The 24,482-nt window shown below is 32.6% G+C and overlaps 1 protein-coding gene across 8 annotated transcripts in view; it reads right to left on the bottom strand.

Annotated features, from left to right (window-relative positions):
* LOC105203454 (nucleoporin NUP2) overlaps nt 1-24,482 on the bottom strand; it is a 233,973-nt gene that overhangs the window by 158,246 nt on the left and 51,245 nt on the right. For 7 of the 8 annotated variants that reach the window (XR_005576312.1, XM_039457391.1, XM_039457389.1 and 4 more), the window contains exons 2-5: nt 18,833-18,968; nt 16,578-16,635; nt 15,982-16,052; nt 8,247-8,423 (exon numbers count right to left, since the gene is read on the bottom strand). Coding sequence is in view for 7 of the 8 variants with exons in the window: in XM_039457391.1 (XP_039313325.1) it covers nt 8,247-8,423; nt 15,982-16,052; nt 16,578-16,635; nt 18,833-18,968 (442 nt within the window). In the remaining variant the exon portion in view is untranslated. The remainder of the gene's footprint in view (nt 1-8,246; nt 8,424-15,981; nt 16,053-16,577; nt 16,636-18,832; nt 18,969-24,482) is intronic. The other variant, XM_039457390.1, reaches the window with a different exon arrangement.

The raw sequence follows: 24,482 nt of genomic DNA, 5'->3' as shown, positions 1-24,482 counted from the left end.
GCCGAGCAATGGAAACAATGTGCTCCTAAGGAAGAACGCATGACCATACTTCAGCGGCACCACGATGAGCCTACAGCTAGTCATCTCGGGGTAGCAAAGACTATTGCTCGGATGGCCAGATTATATTATTGGCCAGGTATGTTCCAGGACATCACGAAATACGTACGACAATGCCCGACTTGCTTAGCACACAAGATACCATCAATGAAACCAGCTGGCAATTTACACACGACTCCAGTAACCGCGCCGTGGAAACAAGTAACTTTGGATTTAGTCGGTCCATTGCCAAGGTCAGTGAGCGGACATATATGGCTCCTGGTCATGCAAGACCGTTTTAGTAAATGGATAGAATTAAAGCCACTCCGTCGTGCCACGGCTCCAATCGTCACCCGAGCAATCGCCGAAAATATTATACACCGTCACGGATGTCCCGATCAAATTATTCCCGACAACGGAACACAATTAAAATCGGCACAGCTGGCCGAACTCTTGCGCGTCTTTCAAATCGAGCACCACACCGGTAAGAGCGCCTCACTGTAATCCTGTCGAGCAAACAAATAAAACCATTAAAACTATGATTTCTTAATTCGTTGGAAAAAATCATAGACGCTGGGATGAATATTTACTACCCTTGCAGTTCGCATATAATACTGCAAGGCACGAAGCCACGGGTTATACCCCGGCCTATTTAAATCATGGCCGCGAATTGGCTTTTCCACATCCGCAAGATCGCCGGTATGCCGAAAACACGACACCGCATATTACGCGCCGTCGTTTAGAAAAAGCATTCGAGGTAGTCCGCATCAATCAAGCCCGAGCATTTCAAAAGCAAGAAATGCACTACAATCTCCGCGAAGAAATTGGAGACCGCAAATCGGCGAAAAAGTTTGGAAACGTGAGTACCCGCTATCAAATAAAGCCGCCGGATTCAATGCAAAACTTGCTCCACGATACATTGGACCGCTAGAGGTGAGACGCATTATTTCCCCGGTAATTGTGGATTTACGCGACACGCGAGGACGCTGGCACCGACATGTGCACGTCCAAGACTTAAAAACCGCTCCGGAAGAAAGCGAAATTTCAATTTGTAATTTTGTAAGTAAAGCCGTGCTCCCAATTTGCGACGCCCTTGCGTTACGCTTCCAGAAAAATTCGCGCCCCCACGTTGCCATGTCTATACGGGCGCAATTCGAAAATTACCCAAAAACCATTGCAAAAGCGCACCGAGTTAATAAGGTCAAGTACCGCACACACAAGCTCAGTCGCTTGCAAAAGCTCGAGGAAACAACACACATTTGCAAGATCACCATGACTGAAACCAAGGAAGAAATTTTCCAACGACTGTTCAGCAACATTTCCGATCTCTCGGACGAAGAACCAGCTACTAAACCGTCGATCTCCGTACCATCGTAAAGTGTACCTCGCGTCGGAACAATAATTCAAAGAGGCGACCGGGAGAATGCGGTAAAGAAAACGATCTTTCTCACGGACCTACCGAAACCGCCGAAAAAACACCGACGTTCTCAACAAAATGTAAGCTCGCAAAAATGCCTAAATCTCCAGAAGATGGTCATACGAACGGCTAGCGAGACCGCTAAATCACCACCGCAAGCAGATCCCATCGTCGCCGCCATTGAAAAAACTAGTGTAGACAATAAAAATCCGAAGACAATGGAGGCGCAAATACCGTGGCGAGCGCCAGAGCCATTGAATGTTTGCGAACAAACGCCGGAGCCTTGGGACATTCGGGAAGTTAATGTGATACCATCCCCGCCACCACCGGTAAAAATCACTTTACCAAACGGCCGCGTAGTGGACATACCATACTACGCCGGACACAAAAGTTGCAAATATAAATTGCGACTCATGGGCGACCGATGGATTATGCGATTTAATCACCGAGGCCAATTGACGATGTGCCGAAAATCAAATTAAAATTTCCGCGCCACCAGCCTGAGGAGGGGGATGACGTAACGATAGCATCGTTACGAAGGTAAATTATATCTCTTTCTCGCTTGCACGCCGGATTATAACATATCGTTCCGTCTCTTTTACTCGCACGCCCGATCACGTGACGTCAGTACTCTCCGTCTCGCTCACTCGCACGCGCGGCCACGTGACGTCGGTTCCGTCCTCCATCTCGCTCGCTCCTGCGCCCGATCGCGTGACGTCACGCGTAGCATCGCGCGGGCACGTGCGCGTAGGTGCACGCCGAAAAGTGGGGTAAACACGTGGTTCCGACTGCGTGGGCGGCTGGAGGGTGTAAATACGGAGCCACACCAGGAAGGAGCAACCAGTCGGTTCCAAATCACCGGTACCGACACTCCGGGAGTACTCGGAGCTCCTTGGCTGGGTGTTCTCGGCTTCCTTATACCGGGTGTACTCGGTTTCCTGAAAACCCCTGACACCGGGCGTTCTCGGTTATCCGCACTCCTGTGCCGGGCGTTCTCGGCTTCCTGACACCGGCCGTTCATGGCCTTCCTGACACCAGGCGTTCTCGGCTTCCTGACACCGGCCGTTCACGGCCTTCCTGACACCGGGCGTTCTTGGGCATCCGCACTCCTGTGTCGGGCGTTCTCGGCTTCCTGACACAGGCCGTTTACGGCCCCCCTGATACCGGGCGTACTCGGTTACCCGTTTCTTTACCTGTTACCTGTCCTATAATTTCGATACTTAATTTTCGTTTTATTTTCAGAGCAGATTTAGAATAATTTCACTTGGTCGGCGACGACGCGTTTACCCGGAGTTACAACTTCCTCGCCGGATTTTCCTTGGATATCCTCCGTCCCGAGCGTTCCGTCCGAACAAACGCCCTCCTAACAAAGCGAGCGTATCTTAACCCCTTCCTCAGGCGAGCAATAGTTATTAAGTTGCGTTAGCATTAAGTCCACGTTACTTGTAATATTTTCCAAGCGTTAGTTTGTAAAATCCGCGTCTCGCATTTAGACTTAAGATTTCAATCGACGCCGCGAGCGCTTAATTTAGTTTAAGTTTTCTATGTGTTCTCTATGCGAGTACGTTATGATTAGTTTTAAGTGCTTTCCGCGTGTTATCAAACGTTTCGGGGAACACGAGTTCCGAAGGTGTTAACTTCCTCTCTTCCTAATAAATTTTATTTTTTTTGTATCACGGAGTGTGAGGAGATATTGATTTAAAATAAATATTTTGTTAATTTTTTTTCAAATCGGAGTTCCTTCTTTTCTCGACCCTAGCACCGGCGAGCTAATCCGCGACCGCGAGAAAAGTCGCACCGTTACAAAGCTATCCACGATTCGATCCATTTTTTGATATCTTTATAATTATGGAAGCGCTGCTCTGTCAGGCCATGAGTCATCGATCTAAATAGGTGGTAATCCGAAGGAGCAATATCTGGAGAGTACGGCGGGTGTGGTAAAACATCCCAATTAAACGCTTTCAATGTTTCCTTAACCGGTTTCGCAACATGAGGTCGAGCATTGTCGTGCTGGAAAATCATTTTGTCGTGTCTTTTCGCGTAATCTGGCCTCTTTTGCTTTAATACTCGGCTCAATTGCATCAATTGTTGTTTGTAGCATTCTCCAGTGATAGTTTCGTTGGGTTGGAGCAGCTCATAATACAGTACACCCAGCTGATCCCACCTAATACAGAGCATGAGCTTGGCGCCATGAATATTCGGCTTTGCCGTCGATGTTGATGGTTTGCCTGGCCTGCACCATTTTTTTGCGCTTCGGATTATCGTAATGTATCCATTTTTCATCACCCGACACGATGCAAAAAACTTTTTCTTTTGTGTCTTTGAAGCAACAATTCACAAGTCATTTTGCGCCTTTCAATGTCCCTTGGCTTCAATTTGTACGGCACCCAATATCCTTGCTTTTGAATCATTCCAATAGCCTTCAAACGTCTGGAAATCGTTGATTGATCAACATTTAATGATTCTGCAAGTTTTTTTTGCGTTTGACTCGGGTTTTGATCGTAGAAAGCTTCCAATTCCTTATCCTCAAACTTTTTCGGCTGGCCTGGACGTTCCTTGTCTTCCGTGTTAAAATCACTTTTTTTATAGCGTTGAAACCAGTACTCGCATGTTGAAATCAATGGAGCATAATCACCATAAGCTTCCGACAGCATTCGTTGACTTTCAGCAACACTTTTCTTCGAATGGAAGCAAAAAAGCAAAGCTTCCCGCAAATGCCGTTTTGTTGGAACGAATTTCGACATATTTAATGCTCAAAAAACAATGTTGTTTACAATTCGGCACAGTGGCGCATACAGAAAACTAAAGCCATTTGATGGTACTTTGACATGAAGTTAGCAACAATTTGGCCCGATGCGATATAATACTAGTTAGATCTCTTGTAAATCCTTTAAAATTAATGCATACATCTAATACAATTGTTGATGCTAGGGACACAACGCGACTTTCAACAGACTCTCGACACGAATCTAACAACCCTGTCTATAAAGTCTAAATAGACAAAGTAATTTTAACATTTAATCATAGAATTTAACGCGAATTATGTGATATATGATATCTTGTCACCTCACACTTATTACACAATTTCTTTCTCTTCTTTATCAGAGAAAAACCTGAGAGCGGTCATGCCAGCTTTTTTTCCATATTGCTCAAAACTCCCCGCACATTAACGATCTCATCCATTTTCGGAATGTGAGCTACAAGTCACGTACATTTTGCGATTATACGTTAAAGCTCCTGACGTCTCAACCGAGAACTCTGCGTTGACGGTAGCGACATTCCGTCGAGGATAAAATTAGAACTCTTAGACGTGAAACGCGACAGATTGACGATGAGATGTTGTCGTACATGTCATTTTGATATTATGTGTTCATTGTGAAAATATGACTTGTCTCATATTTACCAAATTTGTATAAATGGACTGCAAGTAAAGTTTTTTTGAATTTTATACATAAAAGCACATTTTTCACTCCTTTCAATAGCTATCCATGTGTTTTTCTGTTTGAATAAGCGTCACTTTACGTGCTTTTAGGGCTATTTATTGTCTGTTAAGCAAAAAAAGATAGTTTTTACTCATTTTTACAAGTGTTTTAAATGCATCTAATTAGTCTATTTTATCTAAATTGTCTTTATTTACAAATGGCACATTAGAAACTTCAACTTAACCGTCTGTTTTCCTGCTTGAATAGCTTTACTTGACATGTTTTTTACGATTATTTACTGACTGTTAGGCAGCAAAAGGATAGTCTTTACCTATTTTTACAAATGTTTTAAACCGATTCGATTAGTCTGTTTTATCCAAATTGTCTTTATTTACAAATGGTACGTCAGACAAAATTACGTGTCTTTTCACGCAATTTCATGATTCTGACGTCACGACTTCAATATGGCCGCGACGGGTAGAGAAGAGCCTTAAAATCGTATATCGTAAAAGGGATGTGTTATTTGCAGAGAAATGTAAGAAAAACAGAAGATTTTTAAATAGTACGTGACACTATCGCTAGGTGAACATGAGAGTTTTCTATCTCGTAAGTAAAAAAGTCAGAATAAAACAAAAGCATTATATAATTTTTCTCTTATCATAACAAGAGTATTTTTTAAAAGCCCAAAATTAGACTCCAGAAAAGAAAAAAAACATATTTAATAGTTTCATTGAAAGATTGAAATAGAATTAAAATTTACTTTTATGACTATTTTTATACTAAAATTATGTTTAAATTCCTGAAATTTTTCTGCTAAATTTTCTGCAATTTTATCACATATTTCTGCGCAATTTCTACACAAAGTGGCTCAATTTTGAAACAAACAACGGAAAAATGTGCAGAGAAATTACAGAAAAATGTTTTTGCTTGAACTATAAAGCATTTTTACTTTGAGCATCTCTAAACATTTGACAAAGTACATTTTAATATTTAATTATACATACTTTCTCATTCTTTTTAAATTTAAGAGCATATAATCATACGAATACGTGTATATAAATGTATGTATACAAATATATGTGTGTGCGTGTGCGTATGCATTTGCGTGTGCGTGTGTGTGTGTGTGTAAAATTTTTTTTATATTTTTACTTTTTAGCTATACATATTTCGAGTTATACGAAGTTATTCAATAGCATAGGATTTTCGATACGTGGCCACCTAAGCGGTTCTGTATTATGACACTATCGAGATTTACATATCAAAATATTTCTTCAATAAATTGATTGAGAGCTGCGTTCAGTAACATTGGAGATATCATTTTATCTTTGTTATTTATCGAATGTTAAATAAGTATAGAATGATACACTGGGGCACTTGAATAGTGTTTCCAAATGCAATTTTTATAATCAAAGTCAATATTTATTTGACTTAAAACTTCGTGACATTATACTACATTGTAGACATTACGACTATGATCTTATATAACAAAAATCATCATTTATTTGTCTTCGCGACATTACATTATAGTCATTACACACGTCTGTGATCTTACTATAGAACCAAAGTCAGCACTTATTTTCCCTAAAACTTGGCAGCATTATATTGTAAGCATTTTAACAGTTTATTTTAACAAAATATATAATTTTGTAACAAAATACTGTGTGTTTAACAAAAAATGTATTAAATTTAAAGCTAGGAATTTTTGGGCTAGCCATATTACCACTACTTTTCCTCTTCCACCGATTATGCTGTGCATCACATTTTTATAAATCACGTCCTAAGTAATAAATATTTCATTACTTTGAGTCTAGAATCTGTTAAATATCTTGACAAATACAATCGTTCAAGTTTTAATATACAATATTAATTATTGACAAAATTATTCAATAAAATAAAAATAGGTACCATATTACTCTCTTCTCTTCTATCCATAGACTCTAAGTTGACGTTCTTATGCTACTCACTGTAAAAAACATGACTATACGTGCCTGAGCGGGAAGCGGTCTCCTTCTTTGGGGAAACGTGCGATACGGACGAGTTTTTATTTAAGCTAGATACGTTCTGACAATGGACAGGGTATAAAAGTTTTTTTTTTCAAATATAAGAAACAAATGATTTGTTTTTTAATTTTTTTTATAATATAGTTAAGGTAAAATTTTTGGTATAGTTTGTTTATCTTATACATAATAAATAATGCTTGATAAAGTAATAAGTTTTCGATAAATGTGGTATTATGGTGTTAAAATAAAAGTGAATCATTCCAATAGATGCACAGCGGGTTAAAGGTAGTGGAGATTAGTCAGCCAATTAAATTTTGAGTTCATCTTGAGGAAATTTAATATGGCTGATAGAATGTCAATATATGCAATAGTTTGCACCATAAATAAGCTCAATATCTGATTAGTTGAGATCACAAAAACTTCCGCCATTATAAGCAATTCAGCTTTTTTTATGTGGTATATATATGGAGTTAAAAATAAAATATTTATGTATAATAGTATCTACAGAGTGTCTTAAACCATTGTATACAGATTATCACGATGAGGTAGAAAGAATCGAGATAAATCAAAAAGTCTAATACTATTTTGCGATATTTGCAATAATTTTCGAGTACTAAAATATTAAAGTCAGCCGAATAAGAGCGCACGGAGAGACAAGCGGTCGCTCGCCTGAGCCGTAGGACCGTAGCCTCGTCGCGATGCGGGGGCATGAGGGAGCGGTGCGGTGCTAAGCTATCCTTCCCCTCGCCGCGCGCCACTTACCGGCGCCTACAGTCGGGCCGCGGTGGGCGGTTCTACGACTCAGGCGAGCGACCGCTTGTCTCTCCGCGCGCTCTTATTTGGCTGACTTTAACATTTTATTACTTGAAAATTATTGCAAATACCGCAAAATGATATTAGACCTTTGATTTATCTCGATCCCTTCTACTTCATCGTGACAATCTGTATACATTGGTCTGGGACAGCCTGTATAATGTATATGTATATTCAAGAAGGCATTTATAAAATCAAATTTCCATTTACTTGAGATACTGTCAGGAGTTAAAATGTAGTAGTTGTAATATAGTAAATCAAATTGAACTTCTTGAATAAAAAATGAAAAGTATATAAAAATAGTAAATTCTTGTAGAACAAATTATTATATTATACACATTTCGTATTTAAAATAAAATAATATAAAATTTTATCATAATAACATTATAATAACACGTTTTCTGTAAATAGACATATTTTTGAAATAAATTACTTATAATAAAAAATATTAATATAATAGCAATATATTTCAGCTTTATGTCACGTACGCGCCATTCAAAAATGTTTTTGTTGATCAATTAAAATCTATAAATCATATTGTGTAGAATTTAAACTTACCGGGTGTACAACTGATTTTCTCAATTTGCGTTTTAACACCAAAGGAATATTTCGGCGAGCTATCAAGAATTACTTTTTCCGCTTTTTCCGGATTGTAATCACCTGGTGCTGGTGTAATTTCCAGTCTTGTCGATTTCGTTCGGCCGTATAAAGACATGGCAGGTGCAGCATCCTTCCCTACAAAATTTTTAAGCTGTGATACAATGCTGGTCATGTGTTATTAATTAATTAACGTAAAGAGTACAGCGTAATAACGAGAGTGATTTTGGGCTCCGCACATAATCAACCGTCATATAGGGTAAAATATCCATCCATCGTAGATTTAACATAAACAAATAAGGGCCGTAAAATAAGTTTTGATGACTATTTCATAAAATGTATATTATTAAAAAAAAAACTTGTATTAAATAATTTTTTTAGCGTAAAAAATGTTTTAAATAAAACTTGAAATAAAATAATTTCTTTGCTTCTAATAAATATTATACATCTACAATAAGATTATTGTAATGTCACAAAAAAGTTACATATGACAGACCACCATATTCTACAACTACCGCTCACACATAACATGACTTTATTTATCAATTTATACGCACATAATGATACACATTAAATTCAATTGGGAAATTCGATGGGGGCGTGGTTTTCACATCCCGCCATCTAGCGCCAACGATCAAAACCACTGCGAGTAGGTAACCTAACCCAACAGGTCCTTTCATTAGTTTGTTGTCATACATAAGCGGTCATACCAGGTCATACGTGAAGAAATAAAAATGAGAGTATCTATAGGAGAAATTTGTATTTTTGCTAGTTCGACACCAACTAGTAAAAATTTTATTGGTGGTGAAAAATTAATTAACGCTGGTCATGTTGTTTTTTGTGGAAAAATGCCAGATGACAATAACGACATTTTTGAGATTACTGCATTTTGTCTCCAAACCTCGGACTTAAAAAGTGCTCCTCATGAAATAAAAGGAAACATAAATAAGAAAGGAAAAGTCATTTCAATGAAATGTTCCTGTAAAGCTGGCTTGGGGAGTGCATGTAAACACATTTTAGCAGTTTTGTTCTACTGTAGCAGGTAAAATCATTTATTACTCTCATTGACATATAAAAATTATTATGTAAAGCTCGGAAAATAATATCAGCATACAAATTTTCTAAACAAATCATATTTATTTATTTCAATACAATAATATATGTTAATATTATGATAATATTATTTACTAATATTATTGTATTGTATTAATTGTAGGTTTGATTTGGAAGATTTAAATATCGTCTCTTGTACGGATAAAAAATGCATGTGGAATGAACCACAGAAATCATCGTTGAAAAAATATGATCCTTGGCCTTTACAACAACACGATTGTTTTTCAATAAAAAAGATGAAGAACCTCGGGAAGCAAAGTAAAGAAAAGAAAGATTATGAAAAAAATAAAACTGAAGAAAATTTTTGTTTATTGGAGGAACAGGAATCACTAATCAGAGACATTATGGTGCAAAATCATCCGTCCTCAGCGCTATCAAAACACATGTAATTTTGATAAACACTTTATACTCATGCTATTTTTGGTTAGCGGTAGTTAACTTATCAATGACTATTATATACGTATATATTATCAAGGCATTGGAATCTTGTACATTTTTATACATTAAATATTCATATGTTTATACTTTACGTTTTTTACATTTTTTTATTAACGCTAATTAATACATCAATTAATTTATATACATAAAATCATATTAAAGAAACTATTACCTAACTTAATGACAACGACAATAATTAATTAAAGGAAATTAACGTTCAAATCTTTTTATCTGAAATGTATTATTTTCTTTCCTATTTGATATGTGTTTGTTTTATTGTAGATTTGGAAGACACGAACTCCTTCAAGATTTCAATAAAAATATTGTAGCAAGCAATCCTGAACAAATTGAAATCATTTTTGATAATCAGAAGTCTTCTGAGTTTCTTTCAAATTTAAATAAAGTTGCTGTTAAGCCGCTTCAAAAGTGCTGTGAAAAATTATTTAATCACATGCAAAGGGATGTGTATGCTATTTGCACTGAGAGCAGAGAACTTTATTCAGTATGGCTAAACGAAAGACAATTTCGAATAACTTCAAGTAATGCATATACTTTATTTACGTATGGAAAAAACAAAAATCCTGATTGGAAAAAGAAATCATTAGATTATTTTTATGGAAAACAATTTAGTAATTGTTATACTAAACACGGTTTGGAATATGAACTAATAGCATGGAAGGTTTATGAAGATTTAATTTCATCGAAAGTAGTAGAGTGCGGTCTTATTGTTTCCAAAGAAAATCAGTGGCTTGCATGTTCACCTGATGGAATATTATTTTTAAATAATAAACCATTTAAATTGATTGAAATAAAATGCCCTTACGAAGGTAGAAAAAAAAGAATGAGTGAAGTGATCAATACTATTAAATGGCTCGAAAGAAAAAATGATCAATTAACTTTAAAACAGCGTCATGCATATTATGCACAAATTCAAATAAGCATGGCAATTTTGAATTTGCAGTCAACTGATTTTATAATTTATACTCCATTTGACAATAATTTAATAACATTATCAATTAGCTTTGATGAGGAATACGCCAAAGATATATTGTGGTCATTAAAAAAGATTTATTTCGATAAGATGATACACTTCATATGTGAAAAGAAAAGAGAAGAAGATTAGACAGATTTCAACTTTTCTATTTCCTTTTTATAAAAATGTTATAAAGTTTATAAGAAAAAGTTTATGAAAATGTTATAATTTCAAAATACATACATAATATAAAGTGTATAAAATCTTTTATATAATAACTACTACCAAAGGTTAAGATACTATATTTTTATTTTGCTTTGTGTTGTGAACAAAATTTATCATCTTTAATTATTGGAGCACTCAAATTTACAACAGCACAAATAATATTGAAAATTTCATCAGCTTTACTTATAAGACACGCAGGCACTGTAGATCCTAAGATTTGGAAAGTTTTTAACCTTTGATTGCTTCTTTCAATATGCACTCGTGCTGTGGCAATATTACGGGTTAATTTTGCATCTGTTTTTGAAAATTGTTTTTTATCTTTTAGAAAAGGAGGTCTAATAAGTTTTATATCATTTAATTTACAAATATCGTCAATTGGAAATCCTTTATCTGTCATGATTGCGTCTTTTTTATTTAATTTCTGTATGATTTTACTTTGCTCGAATATTGCCTTGTCAGAAGCACGTCCTCCATAACATTTGCTCACAAATGAAATTAAACCAACTGGTGTTACACCAGTCATAAATTTAATTGTGTAATTACTTTTGTAACGCGAAAAAGTTGTAATCTGGCAACATAAATCCTTTGGCTTTTGAATTTTAATTTCAGTATAATCAACTACGACTCGAACATCTTCGAACCCCATAAAACATAGCGGAATATTCTTTAAAATATTGTCTTTGTTTGGCTACTAAATAGCTGGCTTTAAACAAATATATAAAATGTCAAGCATTTGAAATATTTTTTCTTTGCAAGTGTTTGGTTTGCATTTAAATAAAATTGATAGCAAAGCATAAGACATATTTTGTTTCAATTTCATAAAAGTCATTATTATTGTTTCTCGTATTTTTGTATTTGCAGTAGGTGTTTCCTTGTATGTAGTTTTTACAAGAGTTTCAATTGTATTGAGCAAACTAAAACTATAAATGCCAGTTAATGTACTTAATTCAGTATCAGAAATAATAATACTTGAAAATTTTACAAAAATATTATCACTTTGAACTTGTATTCCTATATCCTTATTTGTTAAGGAAGTTTTGACATTTTCTTCCACAACTTCTGCAAGACATCCATGTTCATCAATTATTCTAATTGCAGGCAATGTTTTTTCAATTACATTTTGATCAGTTGTTTTATCAGAAACAGTAGTTTGCATTACAATTTCTTTTTCAGGTACATCACAAACATTTTCTACTGATAATTGTTTTACACAAGATCTTTTATGCCATCTTTCTTCTCTGCATTTTGCTTGAATTTTTCTTTGCGGACTAACTTTTCTCGTTGATCCAATTGGTAAATTAAGCGATGGAATGCTTGTTTTCTTTAAATGACGTATATGATTTTTACCTTCTAAAAAATGTGACAGAACTTAGTATTTTTTATAATTTAAAGAATTAAGGAATAACGTTACAAAAATAAATAATAATTATAATAATCAATAATAAGTCAAACTCGGACTAACAAAATTTAAAACAAACATAGGTTAGCAAGCTTATGTCAAGGGAGAGGGGATTTTGATGCTTCTTAATATTAAACTATTAAAAATATTCTACCTATATGCAATAACTGTGTTTCAAGTCCGACAAAAATGCAGATTGCAGTTCGCATAAGCTAGAAAATTTAAAAATTATTATTTAGCACTAGAATCGCTGCCACTGATATAGGCCTGCTAACCTATATTTATTTTTAATTATAATGATATTTACGTGATGGTTTGAAGTCTTCTTTTGTAAAATGAAGAGAGCACACTCTCATAGAAGCAGAAACCTTTTTTCCCATTTTTAATACTTTAATCCACGCTGTTCGATAATCAATTGCTTCCTCTGCATTAAACTTATTTATGAATTTAACGAGATTTTTGCCTTCTTCAGGAAAATGAAAAAATCTAACAGTGTCATTTCTGCGAGCTTGACTAGTGCAACCAAAGACACAACAAAAAATATTGCTTTTATTTTTTCGCGGTGAAAACTCCATAACTTATTCTATATTGCAATTTGTATTTAAATTCGGCTGATTGCTATATAAACACGGACAGAGCTACCTACTCGCGCTAATTCGGATTTCTCCCGCTAGGTAGCGTAGTGACACATCGAATTTCCCAATAACGTTATTTAAAATTTACATTCAAAGCCTTCAAGTTAGACTAAAATTTAAAAAAATAATATGTAATATACTTCTGAAAATTACGTAGAAAGCATACGAGGTGTGATCAAGAAGTATGGTGACTTTTTGAATTTCGCGCGCTCTGTACACTCTAATTTCAAAATTTTTTTTTTGTGTTGGTACACTCGTCACGATCATATGTTCACAGTTTTGACTATATAGCATGTGTTGTTTTTATATGAGAGGCATACAGGTTAGACTCGTGTTTGCGTGCTCGGCGATTTTTTGCTGTTGAAAATAATGTAGCAGAGAGTTTGTATTAATTTTTGTGTAAAAAATGGTATTAAGTGTTCAAAAACTCTTGAAATGTTGACAGTGGCGTACGGTGAGTCAATTTTGATCAAAAAAAATGTTTATAAATGGTATAAGTTATTCCAAGAGGGCCGAGAAAATGTTAACGATGAATCTCGCTCTGGACGCCCCAGCACGTCAAAAACCGACGAAAATGTTCAGGAAGTGAAAGAAATTGTGTTGAAAAATCGTCGAATCACGATTAGAGAAATAGCTGATGATCTTAACATATCGTTTAGCTCATGCCAATTAATTTTAACGGATGTTTTGGGTATGACACGTGTGTCAGCGAAATTCGTCGTTACTAGTGAAAACGTTTTTGGCCAAAAGCAATACTATCATCATGCCTCAGCCACCGTATTCACCAGACTTGGCCCCCTGCGACTTTTTCCTCTTCCCAAAATTGAAAAGGCCTATGAAAGGACGAAGATTTGCGACGATTGAGGAGACTAAGGCTGCATCGCTGGAGGAGCTCAAGGCAATACCCAAAAGTGCATTTCAGAAATGTTTTGACGACTGGAAAAAGCGCTGGCACAAATGCATTGTATCAGAGGGGGATTATTTTGAAGGGGATAACATAATTTTGGATGAATAAATGAATATTTTTTTATAAAAATGAAAAGTCACCTTACTTTTTGATCACACCTCGTACACCTGTAAAAATTTCTGTTATCTGCAAAACTGGAATTCAGCTTTTATAAAAACTATCGACTAATAACCATCTTACAATATAAATAGATTGTAACGAAGTAATTTTAACAGTTGTTTTTAGAATTCAATGCAAATTATACGAAATAACATAATATTCTACCAATCCAGATGTATTCCACAACCGCCGTCTTTCCTCTACTGTTTGCAAATGTGTGATCGAAAGTCATTGTATTTAAAAACAACTTAATATATGTCAACCGGATGTACTTAAGATCAAAAAAATAATTTTAAAAGCCTGTTTTTATTTTCATTTCTTTACACGTTCCACCAAATTAAAAAATCTGAAAAAATATCAAATATAATATATTATATGACTTATCCAATAAATTAAAAAAAATGGCCAATATTTTAGATCAAGAAAAAATGCGATTTAAAAAATTATAGATTTTTTAAAAACAGAATTTTCAATAAAGAATGACAAAAAATTACAGCTTATGTATATGAATACCTTTTATAATCATGAATTTTTTGTTAAGGTTAATTTAGATTTAGCGGAGAAAAAAAATATTAATAAAAAATCACATTTTTTGCGATATCTCAAAATTATGGGGGTCTTTTGAAATGAAACTTTGCACAAATTTTTTTTATGTGGATGTAGAGTTTGCCCTACATAAAATTGATTAATACGCAGAACCCAAAATCACTTTTTTTATTACGCTATACCCTTTAATTTGTGTTAAATAAAAGAAAGACAAATGAGAAAACGCTTGGAATTAAAAAATTTTATGTTTTAATATTTTAGTTTTTAATTCTAAAATTAAAAATTTCTCAAATTCAAGAGAGATAAAGAAATTTTTTTCAACGAAATGGAATTACAATTTGCATATTCTTTAATTCATCAAATTCAACATTAAGTTTATCGAAACGTCAAGTTTATAAAAATTTTATCAAAATTTTATCAACCTTTTTCTTACCAGGATATTGTGTGATTTAATAAATTAAAGTATATTATTATTCAAAATAGGAATTTAAAAAAGTTGTACACATTGATCGCGCTTGTTCAAGTCCAAAGTGAAGGAATTTCATGAACATAGGCCACTAAAATGTATCATGGAATATTGGCGGTTTGGAGTTTGGTCGATATCGTGGCCGACGAAACTTGCAAGTTCGCAAAGCAATCACGCATTCATAAGACGTTTTCACTTCGCTTAATACTTCAATGTTATTGTTTCGTTCGTATTTTTAACATGAAAAAAATAATCACCATCGCACATTATTTAATCAAAATAAATATTTTGTTTAAATAATTAAAACAAATTTATTATAAATAATGTCTTCCATCTATTATTCATAAACCAGACAAATTTTTTAAAATTTTTGGAAAAAACAATTCTTCTGTTTTTGTTCTTTATATTTCTGGATTTTTTTTTCTCAAGATAATGTCACTCTTATCTTTACATCAATATAATAATTTAAAGATTTCATTCATATTTAAGAATTCTAATAAGTACAAGTAATTTATCAATTATAATTGCTGTTACATTAGCATAGTTTTTTTCATATTTTTTGACAAAAATATTATAAAATCGGTTTTTATCTCAATTTTATTTTTCCAGAAAATTAGAAACACCAGTATAACATTATAATCGTTTCTTTTCATATTTTTCGAAAAAAAATCAAAAATATCTTGGCTTTTTCCTCGATTTTATTTTTCTAAAAAATTAGATGATTCTATTTAGATAATTAGGTAGATTCTAGAAAATAATTATTGACAATATTTTCGAGGTTTTATTAAAATTTTAAATAAATGATAAGCTGTTAATTTTTGTTTGTAATTTATACCTTTTGCGCTAAGCCCAGAGACATTGTATTGCCCAGGACCAGGTCCAGCATTATTGTTTTTGATTGTATGTCTAAAAAATTTTTAATATGTGAGATTATATGTAAAATTAAATTATATATTGCTTATCTAAGCTAAAGAATTATAAAGCATGGTGTACATGATTCATTTATTGACAGTCTCAAATACTGGAAATTCGATCTTAAATGCTTTTCTGTATTATATAATATTTATAATATATAAATTATACGTATATACATATTATATATTATTACATTTATTATAAATTATATCATTACATAATTACATTTAATTGTACTTGAATTCTTAAAAAGTTTTATAATTGTAACATTTTTCATTAAAAGAAAAACTTTAATCTTCAAATTAAAAAAGAATTTGAGATTAAATTTTCAGTATTTGGGTTACTGCTAGAAATTGCGTCATTTATCTAATTTTAGGGTTGCAAAAAGAAATAATTCTAATGCAGTATTAAGATAATCTTATAATATTAAAGTATGTTTATAAAATAATTTACAAAATAACACAGTTTAAAAAATTGAATATTAAATTTAGTTCAGACTTAAATTGTCAATTTTACCTGCTGCCAAAGGAGAATGCTGGTGCTCTTCCTCGTTTAGAATCTGTAAGTGTTTTTCCTACGAATTACAAAATATCACTATATAATAAATCTCTATATCGTATTATCGTACAATGACAAAAGTTTAATAAATACTAATTAACTAAAACAATAAAAAGTGAAAAAAAATTACAAAGTAATATTATTATTATTGTATGGTAATAGACAGTTGTCCGTTAATTGCAGATCATTGTTGTCGTTAGTTGTTTCTTTCTCGTAAATCATAAATACATAATAATTGGTACGCAGTCATGCGGATAATTGTTGCAACAATATCCTAATTATCAAGTTCATTTGTCACAACAGTTTCCAGCCTAATGAATTTTCTGTTTAATGAAAAGGAAATTGTTTTTAATATGATTTATATTTTGTAATAAAAGAAAATTATAAAATTACTAACAAAAGTTATGTAAAACTAGTAAATGTTGAAGCTAATAATAATGAATCATAAAATTTCTTTTAAATACGCTATTATCAATCATTTTTAAAAGTAATAAAATCTAATGAATAAACGTAAGAAATGAAAAAAATTTTTGCAATACACTTTGTTACACACAACAAATATAATTATACATAACAAATAAATTATGTAAACTATAATTATGTATCTGTATAATTGTATTATATAAAAGTATAAGTGACTTAAAACAGAAGAATTTAATTTTAAGATATTAACATATTTTGTGTTTAACAACTTTTTGTACTTAACAATTAATTATAAGTGATGTAATTAATAATTAATAGCTGATTAAAACGTTTTGCTACTTTTTTTAAATATTTAAAATTATTTTAGTTTTAGACTTTGTTTAGATTTTAGATTAAGGTAATACGCTTGCGATAATATCATTTGAAAATCAAGTCCCTTTACGCGTTTGTAGTAATACTCCAATTCCCGCAAGAAAACTTTTGGTTACGCCACGCGCACACGTGAAAAGATATGAATATAGATAGACGCATAGTAATACAGCTCAATGCTCACTGACGAAATGCTCACTAATCGTTTCTATCAATTGCATCTACATGTCAAACAAAATCGGAAATTTTTTTCATGGTTCTACTTTTCAAAGTAAATAGTAAAAAAATTATGATATTTTTTACAAAATTAGTTTGATGTTCCTCTATCTCAGATTTTTATTAATATATCATTTCTAGTATAGGCATTACAAAAATAAACATGGCATTTTTATAAACTTCGTATAGCCAACTCGTATAAAACATGTAGTTTTGCTTATATCGCAGTATTGAGTAATTGCTTATATCGCAGTATTGAGATTGTCAATCTCATTATAATTGCAATAGTCTGTCAACGTCTTTTAATACAATATGTACCTATAGCTTCAATTTTAAGAAATTCTCATTATTTTCAATTTGCAAATGTACTACCTTAAAAACATTAGTATATTTAAAATAGAAACATTTTCAATATTTAATAAACGGAGACAGAAATTTAATTTTAATATCTTAAAATTAATTACTTTTTTTTAAAGAATACCAAAAAATAAAACAACATATAACAAGTTTTTAATTGCTATAAAATTGTAACTTTAATCAAGATATATACACTGATAGATGTATATTTGTAGTAAAATATATTATTTATTAATAATTGCTCAATAGTATTGTGAAGAGTAGATGAATCAGACATTTAAAAAATAACATAAATCAATTTTTATCAGAATTGAAATATTAAAGGATTCAAAATTAGAGGATATATTAAGCGAGAAAGAGTAAGAAAGAGAGAGAGAGAGAGAGAGAGAGAGAGAGAATAGGTACACAATTTCCTTCAATAAACTTTGTTTCTTTCTTAAATACAAATAAAACATTTTTTTCCTAAATATTAGGTTTACAAAACTGTTATTCACATGAGAAGCGCCATAAATTAATAACTGTATTTTCCTTGCATTACACTCATTGCAAATAAATCAATTTAGCATACAAAAATTTAATGTTGCAAATTTGTTTTTTTTTTATAAATTATGAACTTTTTACCAATAAAATTAAACGTCTTTCATTGGATACGATTTATTTGCACTATTTTTAGAATTGTGTGTCATTAATTTAACAGTATTTCTTAATTTTAACTTTCTAATAACCTCATTTTCTAATTCAAATATTTTATTTCATATATGTAGACCTAAACTTTTTTCAAGTTTGTTAAAGTAAAATTTTTTATTTTTTAAATGCCGATTTAAATATATTATGATATAAATAATAACCTATTAATGGTGGTAAAGTTACACAAGCTGGTCCCGGGCTGTTATATTCGGCGGCAATTGGGCCTCGTCTTTTTGTAGGGGTCCATGGCCTTTGTGTCATTCCAACCATGTTGATTGAAGAAGGATTTCTTTTTCTCTGTCAATATTTACAATATGGTTACTGATCTTACAATGTGATGAAAAGAAAAATTTCAATTGTGATGAAAAAATTCTCATATCTTTTTGAACGTTTATTTTTAAAATTTTAAATATTTTTAAGATTTATGAAATCTGAAACTTTCCAGATCAGAAATTATAAAACGAGAAATCTCAGATTATTTCAGAATGTGCGCGCACGCGAGCGCACGTGTATGTATGTGTGTGTGTGTGTGTGTGTGTGTGTGTGTGTGTACACACACACACACACACACACACACACACACACACACACATATATATATATATATATATATATATATATATATATATATATATATATATATATATATATATAATATATATATACAGGATGTCCCAAAAAGATCATATTTCCTATGAAGGGTGGATTCTTTGGAACATTCTAAAAAAAATATCTTAATACAAAAATGTCATATAATGATTTTCAAATTATTCGTAATTAAAGTTTACGAATCACAGAGCTGACATTTCGCGCGTTCAGGCATGGTGACTTGACAAGAGGAGAAGGTACCACGAAAATACCTCTTGACATTGAAATTGTCATACAAATATGCAGTGACAATTTTATCGATATACTACTATAAAAGTTTTTATCATATGAGCATGATAATAAATTTATTTTGACAGCTGACCCATCGTAACATCTTTTATTGAATTTATATTTTGTTGAAAACATTAATTATGCATACATAATATACAAATGTTTCCTATATTTAAAAATATATTTACGTAACAAAGCAAATATGAGATATTTTTGATAAACTCAAGGTGTCTAAAATTAAAAATTGATGTGTTCCATATTTTGGACCTTACGCTAAGAAGTCCTCTTTTTCACGGCACTATAGTATTTTAACTTTAAACACAATAACATACGCAAACGGACCTATTTGAACGTGTTTTGTCCAGTTTTTTAAATAAAATTACTCACAAAAAAATTTTATTCACACATTATATGGGTCACATTGACCCTAACAAAACTTTGCTGCCGTGCCGTTTGAATTCGAGTTGACAAAAAAGTCAACCAAATCAATGAAAAGAGGAGATTCAAACTTTTTTACATCCTGGTTCAAACCTCCTCTCTCATTCCGTCTTCACACAGCAAGCGTTCGAAACTTAGAGTTTCTCAAACCCTCTTATGTGTTTAAGAATTAATTATATGTTATCTTTTTAATAACATATATTAAAGTGATATATTAGAGATATACATACATACATACATATTCACACACACACACACACACACACACACACACACACACACACACACACACACACACACACACACACACACACACACCTCTGATATATATATATGTGTGTGCTGTGTGTGAACTAAAATTTGAAAAATTTACATAAAAGCATTCTCGAAATTTGCTTTGACCGAATCGACCTGTTTGATTATTATTTTTGTTTATCAAGTATATTCATTTTCAAATTTTTAAATCCTGAAAGAAATAAAATTGAAGTTCAGTATGTATCAAAATTTTAATAAGAATTTAAATTGTTTAAAAAAGTGGACTACTTAATGATAATCTGATTATCTCGTATACAATTTAACAAAATAATAAATAAGGTCAGTAAAACGAGCAAAAAATAATAGGTGTTTGTATAAAATATAAATTATTGTAAATACAATTAATGAGTGGAAAATAGGCTAATGTCAATGTGGGTCAAAGAGCACAATCACAAGTATTGATATTGAATCATTTATTCAATTCAAAATTACAAAACGAAGGTTTCGACTCGCTTTGGAGTCAACTTCAGCGCAACACAAAATAGTACAGGCAATTGAAATAGAAGCTGTCATAAGTCATCCAAAACAGGAAGCACCCAAGTCGTCAACGTTTGACAAATCTATAGTGGCGAAAGTATCGCAAGAAATGACACTTAACTGTACAACTGTTGTATAATTGTTTTGAATCTCGAAAAATTATTCTTATTGAGACTATATTTGTAATTTTGAATTGAATAAATGATTTAATATTGGTACTTGTGATTGCACTCTTTGATCCGCGTTGACTCTCATTAGCCTATTTTTCACTCATTAATTGTATTTAAATTTCGAGAGTTCGGAACTAATTAATTGTGTAATTTACACTGGCTGCAAAATGCGCCCAAATACTGTATCTTTTTTCAACTTCATATTTACGACTTTTGCTACTGTCGCCATTAACTTCATTTTATCAAACTTTTGATAAAATACCATAAGAATGTCATTAAGAATAAGATCCGCATTAGATTCTTCAGAGCGTGCATTAGGAATAATTTAACTCCACCACATTTGTATTTTATTGTAAACCATAGGCTCAATTTTTTTCACTTTTGGTCGGTACACAAATGGAATTACTTAAATAATCAATTTATCATTAGAATTCTGAAAACTGAGCTAAACGACGCTTTTAGATCTATCAACCATTCCCAAAAACAAATTTTTTATCTTTGTAGGCAAATCTCGCGACACGTTCTAACTAATATCTTGTCAAGCCTTTCTCAATAGACAGGAAGTTACTTTCCATTTCCAACTTAATCAAGAACATAAAAAATTGGACGAGAAGCTGAATTGGTTAATCCTCAAGGCTTACGAAACGCCTTGTTGATAGAATCAAACTAGTCAATTACTACTATTTTCACAAAAACAGGGACATTTCGACTTCTGAAACGACGTTAAATGACAGTGTAGAACCAAATTTCTCATTATGGCCAACTAACATTTCTTCCTTGCAGGTGGCTCATGTTGACACAAAAACCTAACCTAACCTTTCTTAAATCTATGAATGATATCTCCCTTTCAAATATCAGGGAAAAATCCAAATCATTAATCTATCAGCAGCCCAGATTTCAAAAGAAATACAAATTCTTTTACAATTAGGAGACAACTTTTCCCTACCGTTGGTCGACAGAAGAAAAGCAATTTTTGAATACATAAAAAATATTAAGAATAACTTGTACAAATTGAGACCAGAGCAACATTTGAACGTCAGAGATATTCGATACAAATTATTAACATTATTCTTTTGTTGCCACAGCAAAAAAATAAAGTCACTGGCAAACTAAACTTCTTGATGAAATTTACTACAATATTTATGCGAAATAATCTAGGAATAATTTTCACGGCGGACAATGACAACATCACGGTAGCTTTAGACAGTAATACTTATAAACAAGAAATATCGCGGATGCTTGAAGATCAGGACACTTATGTACATATTAAAAAGAACCCGACTAACACTTTGATAAAGAACGCGCGGGATTTGCTTGTGGAAAAAATGCAGTTATATCACGAATGCCAAATATAAAAAAGTGTACTGTAGTAAAGGCAAGCTGCCGAGGGCGTATGGTCTTCCTAAGGCCCACAAACCGGGAGTTCCTTTCAGGTTAATTATCTCATCAATTGATAGCTCACTTTACAGTCTGGCCACCTTTTTGTATGAACTTATTTCAAAAAACATTCCTAAAGCTCCAAGTAGAGTAGACAATAGTTTTCAACTGGTTCAAAAACTAAGGGATGAATGATTGGATCCAGACTGCATTCTCATTTCTTTAGATATTGTTTCCTTGTTTACCAACATCCCAACAGAGTTAACATTAGAAAGCATCTCTAACAGATGGGAACACCTTATGAATGCTTGCAGCATCCCGAAGGAGGAATTTTTGCAAGCTGTCAGGCTTATTTTAGTTTTAATAACAGGTTCCACAAACAAAAATTTGGCACCCCTATGGATTCTCCACTTCCTATAATTACTAACCTTGTCATGCAAGATTTAGAGGCTAAAGTTCTCGAAAAAATCGGAATTTGTTTGCCATTTTACTTCAGATATGTGGATAATATAGTTATGACAATTCTAAATAATTTAGTTGACCTCACATTAACGACATTTACCTCGTTCCAGTCAAGAATGCAGTTTACGTTGGAGAGAGAGGACGATAGGACAGATTTTTTTGGACATCACTATCATTAAAAACAACAATAAGTTGATGTTTGATTGGTTTCACGAGCCCCCTTATTCAGGCCGACACTTAAATTTTTTTTCGGTTTGCCTTTTATCACAAAAAGAGGGACTATCATGGGAATGGTTGACAGGGCATTTTTATTATCTGACACCAAATTTCATCAAAAGAATATTGAGCATATTGTTAAAACCTTGTTAATTAATGACTATCCCCCTCGCTGCTAAATATATTTTCGAAACAATCAATAACCGTCTAAAATCCCTTATTCATAAAAACACACTAAGACAGACAGTCAATGATATCGGCAATAACACTACAAGTGTAAAAACGCGGTGGTTTTTGTTGGCATATATTCCTACAATTTCAGATAAATTTAAGACTACAAATAGTTTAAATGTAAAATTGACATTTTTTAGTTTTAATAAATTAAGCAGGGTTATCAAAGTACAGAAGGATATTCTCCTGATTAATTTAAAAAAAAATGTCGGGTATAAAATTGCATGTGAAGCCTGCGAGGCGTCATATGTGGCCTAAACCAGCAAGAAATTGAAAACAAGAATTAATGAGCATCGCAACCACATTAATTGGAACACGCACAGTCACTCTGTCATTACAGAACACAAACTTATTTGTAATCACAAATTTGATTGGGAGAACATCAAACTCTTAGATAATGAGCGCTACTTAAGCAAGTAGTTGATTTCTGAAATGCTACATATTCATTTACAAGATAAAAGTCTCAACTTACAAACGGACACCGAATATTTGCATCATGTGTATCTCTCGTTATTGAGTAAATTATAATTATAATTATAATTTAATCCGTCAAAGTGATACAAGATTAACTAATTTTTTCGTAATATTTGACTCACCGTCAATTTATTCTATATATTTTTGGTACTTATGCATTTGAATTTGCTGTTGTTTATTTTCAACCGCCTGATCTTCTGCGTAACGTTCAGGTAGAATGTAATGTTCCGGACAGTTAGTACGCATTCGGACTCGAAACCGTGAGCACGTGTTGGTGTGAAACGAGTAACGTTTGAGTGCTTACTTCGTCAAGAGAAATTAATTTCTGCAGACAAAACTTATCTCAAGCTTCATTAGTCATCATCAGCTCAAATGGGGATCCACGAGTACATATAGTCGCAACTAAAATAATTTTTTGACATATAAAATAATCATTTGACAATTATATAGTGAAGTGTCACTTCTTGCAACACGACGACGAGAAAATATAGTCTCAATTAGAATAATTTATCAAGATTCAAAACAATTATACGACAGTTGTAAAGTTAAGTGTCATCTCTTGCAATACTTTCACGGTTAAAAATGCCACGGATTTGTCAAACTGTTGGCAATTTGGATGCTTCCCGTTTTCGGTGACTGATGACGGCTTCTATTTCTATTGTCTGTACTATTTTTTATTGCACTGAAGATGACTCCAAAGCGAGTTGAAACGTTCATTTTGTAATTTTGAATTGAATAAATGATTCAATATTGATACTTGTGATTATGCTCT

This window comes from Solenopsis invicta, chromosome 14 (genome assembly GCF_016802725.1).
Source record: "Solenopsis invicta isolate M01_SB chromosome 14, UNIL_Sinv_3.0, whole genome shotgun sequence".
NCBI lineage: Eukaryota > Metazoa > Arthropoda > Insecta > Hymenoptera > Formicidae > Solenopsis > Solenopsis invicta.
This window is presented reverse-complemented; position numbering and strand designations above follow the sequence as displayed.